Here is a 6,973-nt window from a genome sequence, read left to right on the forward strand (position 1 = left end):
GTAACCATTTGCCCTTCTTGAATTTGCCTACACTGTCTTTCAAATGTTTGAGTATGCTCTCCCACCCACTGTGAACCTAATAACCCTGTCTAGTTGGACTTTTCTACAATGTCTCTGGTAGAATGTGTTCTGTTCTGTGCATAAGGTTTATGAAAAGAGCACAAACGTCTGTAACAAGCATGTAATCAGTCCACAGGGTTTGGTTAGTTATGGAGCATATTGCATTTCATACAACCTTCATACAACCTTCATACAACCTCTGTTATCTGCCAGACTGGTGAACCCCATCCTCCCCACTTTATTCAAAATACAATACTGTTTGACAGCAGGCCCTTGAGTTAAGGGTGGGGCCCTTGTTGCGGTTTGTGCTTGTGTTACGGCGGCCATTTACAACTGAATACCTGAAATAACATCATAGTTGAAGGGCATTGTAGATTTCCTCTCTCCTCCAGACACGATTTCATATCCAAATCTGGGCCTTTGACATGCCAAACATGCCACAAAACACATCCCCATATTATATTAGACCATGACGAGCCAATGGGTCAAAGAGATGAAAGTGTACTCACCCTTGCATACAGCAGCAGTCACATCCAATAAAAACAAACAAATAAGTGCAATTATAATTATATTGACGCTTCACTTTCCCATGACTTACAACCACAAGAGAGAGGCATGTAATGAATTCATAAATGGCATTAACAGTCAATTTATTTACACAAATATCTAGACCAACATAACTAACCCCACTAACAGACCACTAGTGTAAATCTGTGGCTGTTTGGATGTATGTTTAAACTATGAAGTATAGCCTATAGGAGGCCTATAAGTTAAAGTGTTGTATATCAACCTCCACATATTTGTTTCAGCAAGAGAATATCAACGTGCATGGGGGGGGGGCTAGTACTATAACTCAGGAGGCATCCCCTCCACGCAAGACACGCCTTGTCACCAAAATGTGGGTGGAGCTAGGCTTCTCAACTATTTATTTGGGATTCCAACAGATGGCTGAGAAACTTCAGAAGCGCTTGATTAGGGCGTCTTCCTGCACCAACACAGAACACACTCTACTGTGAAGTGGGATAACCTGACTGAGGCATCAGTACAATGCCATCCGACTTCCTAACGCCATTTTTGGAACTGGAGGATGAGTTCTGCAAGGTAAGAAGATGGTTTGAAATGTTTATTAATACATCAGGCTATATAGCACATGTCTGAAAGTTATACGTTTTATTTAAACTGGTAAATAATACACTATCAAATATAGCATTTAATAATTGTACCTTGGAGTTGTATGCGTGCCTTTTTTATCAACGTTTTGGCTAAAAAGAAAAGGCTTCAAACTTTCTGATTCACGCGCGTAACGGTTTCCATCTGTCGTTCATTCCTTGTCAAATCAAGCGCACTATAGCCAACTTTTGGAACTTGACATGGGCTATTGTGTTTGCTTGCTGTTTATTGTTTATTTGGTTCAGCATATATTTACATTGTATTAGCTTGACCATGGCTTGAATCCCCGGTCTTGGAATGTGACTTTATTCTTCTCTTGTGTGATAGAATTTCCGTGGTCTGGACATGCCAGATGGCGCACCAGCCACCACGCAAATGCAGCGCGTCGTGGGATTTCAGCGCAGACACTCACTATGCCCGGTTACCCTGCCCAACTCAAAGTTCAACAGCGGGAGTGTGGACCCAATCGGCGAGCCAGCCTGCTGGGCCCTTACTAACACTGCTAACCAACAGTGGAGCCTGAAACACCAGCAACAGTTGCCCCGCTCCTCTCTCAACCACATCCCATTCCGTGTGGACCGTTCGGTCAGCATGATAGAGGGCCATGTTGGCAGCCTCGGGTACAACGAGCAGCAGCTCCCCACCACCCCTCCTCTGATGCCCCCACCCGGCCTAAGTATCAGCACCAGCTGCCTGTCATCTCCAAAGTCACTCGCCCCCTCCCCTCCCATCTCCACCCGGTACAAAACCGAAATGTGCCGCACTTACGAGGAGAGTGGCACATGCAAATACGGAGCCAAGTGTCAGTTTGCCCACGGCACGGATGAGCAGCGTGACTTGAGCAGGCACCCGAAGTACAAAACCGAGCCTTGCCGCACGTTCCACACCATTGGCTTCTGCCCCTATGGTGCCCGCTGTCACTTCATCCATAATGCGGACGAGCAGCTCGGGCCCGATGGCGGAGCGCCACCTCAGCGACAGAAGATGCGAGAACGCCCACAGCTGTTGCGTCACAGCATTAGTTTCGCTGGCTTCTCCTCTCCCCAAGCGCTGACCGGATTCCAACCCGTTCCAGAGCCCATGCTGTTCTCCAGGGCATCCTCAGTATCATCCCCGCCCTCCACAGGTAGCCCAGAACTGCTGTCCCCATTGTTTCCAGAACCTGCTACACTAAAGCACAACTATCCGTTCTCATCTGACTTCGGGAACGATCAGATTAATAACAACCCTCACTTTTACGCCATCACTGACTCTAAGTGCCAAACTGTCAGTGCGCAAAAGTCAGCTGCACATAACTCTCACCGCAATGCCTTCTCATTCACCGGCCTGCCTGCCATGCAGCGGTGTGCTTCACCTGACTCTCTTTCCGACCAGGAAGGCTACACCAGCTCCAGTAGCCAGAGTGGTTGTGAGTCCCCTGGCCTTGAGGGCAGACGTCTCCCCATCTTTAGCCGCCTCTCTGTCTCAGATGACTAAACGTTAACTGGACATTGCATTCTCATCCAAACAGAGGAATTCTGCTAAGTGTTTTAAAGCTAGCCAACATATATATATTTTTTTATATCCATGTATACTGTTGTATACCCGTTTTTAGCTACTATGGGTGCCTCAACTAGCTTTACAGTATCCGTGGTTTCTTTGCTAAGAGAGTTCTGTTGGGGAATTTTTTTTGTACCCATTTTGAAAAAAACATGTCAGTAATGATACTTTTGGGCTTGGTAGAAGGACAAACCTACTGTGCACACATGTGCTTTTTACAACTTCAATGGTTCTCCTTATACCCTTGCCCTTTAGAGTGTAACCAAAGCTGAACATAGTATCTATCTTGTCTTGTAGGCAGAGTAAATGTTGAAATGTATCCAAAAACGTAGCTAGGCCTACTGTAAACAAATGTAGCCTTTAGTAAAGGCAACTAATTGACAGTATTATCAGGTAGTCTAACTATAGAGCTTTTTTTTTTTTAGATGTATTTATTTTGTATGTTTTCACAGAGTTTGTTTATAATTGTGTTGTGCATTTGTACATGATGCAGAAGGACATGCTTTACTCTTCGCTTTGTTTGAGCTATCGCGTAGCTTTAGAACTTTGAATTGCTTGAGTGTAGACACTGCCAGAGCCATGTCCACCATCATCGCGTTATGCCAGTGAAGGCAATACTTGTGTTACAAGTTACCTTGTTCAATCAGTAAATAGACTTATTGCCCTCACCGGTCATAGTAAGATGCTACAGGAGGTATTTTATGTGTTCTAACACAACAAGTGCATATCAGTGTTTTAGTTTGGGTTTCAGCGTTTCACCGTTCAAGTTAAAAAACAAAAAAATTGAAACATTCATTCAGTTTTGCTTACTCAATGAGACAGGATTCTCATACACCATTTTGTGACTGTTTCTATAATATTAAAACATGATTTGTGGTGTTACGTGAGGTAATTTAAAAAACATGAGCTGGCGCACACACAAAACAATTAGTTTGTGTGGAGGTGCTGACTAACAATGAATAAACTATTAAAATAAAGTCGCACACACCATATATGAACTCCGGGCAATTTAATGGGTATTTACCAACGTTTCGGCATCACTGTGTCTTCCTCAGGGTACGTGTGGTAATAACATAGGAAAACAATGTTGCCACAATGTATGAGTAATATGGGTTGCATCAACATCTTGGTCTCTTGCACACCAGCTGTTATTAGACAAAGTGACATGAATTACTATGTGTATTTTATCTTACAATGAACTTGTCTTTGTGGCCCATCTTCAGTAAGAAGGACTGCGCTTTTCTTTAGCCTTAACTGTGTTGGAAAAACAAACACGGCTTTGCATTTGTTAAATTAAAACGTATTTATTTTGTTTTTCAAAGCAAAAATGATAGTGTCGGTTTTATATTATGTTGGTTTCTATATAATTTAAGTGTATTGTTTACATTCCATGGGATATGTATCCCGGTTTCTATCTTAATATATTTTTACCTGTTTGGTTCAAAATAAAACTTTTGGATATCACTGTCTCACTGACTTGTTATATTTAGAGGCACACTGCACCTAATACCATCACTGTCATGCAATAAAGTGATATTATTTCTCATCTTAGAAAAAGTGATGTTAACAGATAAATACTTTTATAATTATTTAGGCCTATGCTTTCTAAGAGGAAAAATAGTAGGATAAAATGTTTGTGATGAAGATTGAACAAGAATGTATCTCTGCACAAAATGAGAACATGATACAAAAATGATATCTTATTTGGACACACACATACACAGAAGGGAACAGAAGTTTGGTTTTGTGTGTTTATTATTTGGCTTTGTTCTGGCATTCGGGTTCTAGCACCCTGCTGAATAATCCCAGACAATAGCGATCGGTCATTATATTGAAAAGTTGGGGTGGAGGGGGTTACTGCAAGACATGAAAAGGCATGGGGCTCTCCTCGGAGCGCAGCCCTTTTGTGAGACTGCTCTCTCTTTTTCTTACTAACATCTGTATGCTAATGCTAGCCCATGGAAATTTGTTGAAGTAGGGGAGGGCGATTTGCAAGTCTATTGAGAAGTCATAGGTCCAGGGAGCAGATTTATTGGGGACTACGAGAAGGGGGGGGGGGGGGGGGGGGTTGTAGAGGCTTTCAGTTGATTGTCCCAACTGTTCACCAGGAGGAGGGGGTGGTGGAGGTGTAGCAGAGATGGGTGTGTGTGTTCGTCTGAGAGTTATGAGCAAAGATCATTCAGGCAAAACTTTGGAGACATCCAAGGGACTGACTGAAAAACCAATGCAAAATATCCCAACTGTAATCCATAAGAGGATTCTAATGCATTGCTTTGAACAATACACTTTGTGATAATATGAATTGTAAATATGTAGACCTAGACCAATCCATACATGTATTAAGATTCTTTGAAAACCCTTTGATCTACTTGCATATGGCTAACTGTGGAAGTGATGTAGATACCAATAGTTCTGATAGTATGATTATATTTTCAAAGTGATGATGTTTAGCATATACCAGGTTTATGTTGAAGTGCTACTTACTACAATCCCCTGGTTTATTGCAGAGGTGCTGCCCTCTAGTGGTGAAGAGAATAAACATTTACCATTTGGTAAAAAGTAAGATTTACACTGTATGCAATGTTTAGCGATTCTTCATTGGTGACTTAAACTGACATTGCTAAGTTTATTCAAGTCATAATTGTGACATATTAAGACTCTCTATTCATCATTCGAGGGGGCCCCCTACACTAATTGTACAATTATGCAGGGGACCAACTTTCATTTCTGAAATTGCAATTTTGTCCCCCCCAGTTTTATCATTGGAATGTGATACAAAATGAGACAACGGTGTGCTTTAGGACCATGCAGATGCCTCAGAGCGGTCTGACTTCCTGACTGAGTGTATTTTTATTTATTTAACCAGGCAAGTCAGTTAAGAACAAATTCTTATTTACAATGACGGCAAAACCTTAACCTGGACAATGCTGCGCCTCCCTAAGGGACTCCCAATCACGGCCGTTTGTGATGCAGCCTGGAATGGAACCAGGGTCTGTAGTGACGCCTCTAGCACAGAGATGCAGTGCCTTAGACCGCTGCACCACTCGGGAGCCCTTACGTCCCCCCACTCCCACTTCTAAAACCAAAGGTGCGCCCCTGCAATTATGGCTAATAACTTCAAAAGCAGCTGGTGTTAAAAATGCATTAATGTTTGAATGGTCGTCGTCATTCGTCATATAAATAGTACCCGGAATATCGAACGCAGTGATTGATACAAGCCAATGTGCAACGAGCAGGTAAAGTCAGAACCATAGAGAAATAAATAGGCCTTATTCTTATAGTAGTTAGACAGAAAAAAAATCTCATCAAATATAGTCGTTGCATAAGTATTCACCCCCTTCACTTAGGCAAGCCTAAAGTAGTTCAGAAGTAAAATTTGGCTTAAGAAATCACATAATACATGAGGACAATTCTCCAAAAAGTACGATCTTTGTCCCCATGTGTAGTTGCAAAAGGTTGTCTGGCCTTTTTATGCCGGTTTTGGAGCCGTGGCTTCTTCCTTGCTGAGCGACCTTTCAGGTTATGTCGATATAGGACTTGTTTTATGAACGTGGTAGCTTCAGGCATTTGGAAATTGCTCCCAAGGATGAACCAGACTTGTGGAGGTCTACAATTTCTTTCTGAGGTCTTGGCTCATTTCTTTTCATTTTCCCATGATGTCAAGCAAAGACGCTCTGAGTTTGAAGGTAGGCCTTGAAATACATCCACAGGTACACCTCCAATTGACTCAAATGATGTCAATTAGCCTATCAGAAGCTTCTAAAGTCATGACATAAATTTCTGGAAGTTTCCAAGCTGTTTAAAGGCACAGTCAAGTTAGTGTATGTAAACTTCTGACCCACTGGAATTGTGATACAGTGAATTATAAGTGAAATAATCTGTCTGTAAACATTTGTTGGAAAAAAAATGCTTGTGTCATGCACAATGTAGATGTCCTAACCGACTTGCCAATACTATAGTTTGTTAACAAGAAATTTGTCGAGTGGTTGAAAAGCGAGTTTTAATGACTCCAACCTAAGTGTATGTAAACTTCCGACTTCAACTGTAGCTTCAGGTCCAAGGCAGAACACTGGGACAGGACCCCCCCCTACTCCTACACCAGACGCATCGGCCTCCACCACGAACTGATGGGAAGGGTCAGGATGAACCAGGATGGGAGCAATGGTGAAGCAGTGTTTATGGTCCCAGAATGCCCGGTCAGCAT

The 6,973-nt window shown here is 42.4% G+C and overlaps 1 protein-coding gene across 1 annotated transcript; it reads left to right on the top strand.

Annotated features, from left to right (window-relative positions):
• Nucleotides 1-995: 995 nt before the first annotated feature.
• On the top strand, nt 996-4,238 carry LOC129821912 (mRNA decay activator protein ZFP36L1-like). Its single transcript, XM_055879649.1, has 2 exons — nt 996-1,161; nt 1,558-4,238. Exons 1-2 carry the CDS (start codon nt 1,108-1,110, stop codon nt 2,704-2,706), a joined length of 1,203 nt encoding a protein of 400 aa, XP_055735624.1. The 5' UTR covers nt 996-1,107; the 3' UTR covers nt 2,707-4,238.
• The last annotated feature ends 2,735 nt before the right edge of the window (nt 4,239-6,973 follow it).

Source organism: Salvelinus fontinalis, chromosome 24, assembly GCF_029448725.1.
Source record: "Salvelinus fontinalis isolate EN_2023a chromosome 24, ASM2944872v1, whole genome shotgun sequence".
NCBI classification, from domain to species: Eukaryota; Metazoa; Chordata; class Actinopteri; order Salmoniformes; family Salmonidae; genus Salvelinus; species Salvelinus fontinalis.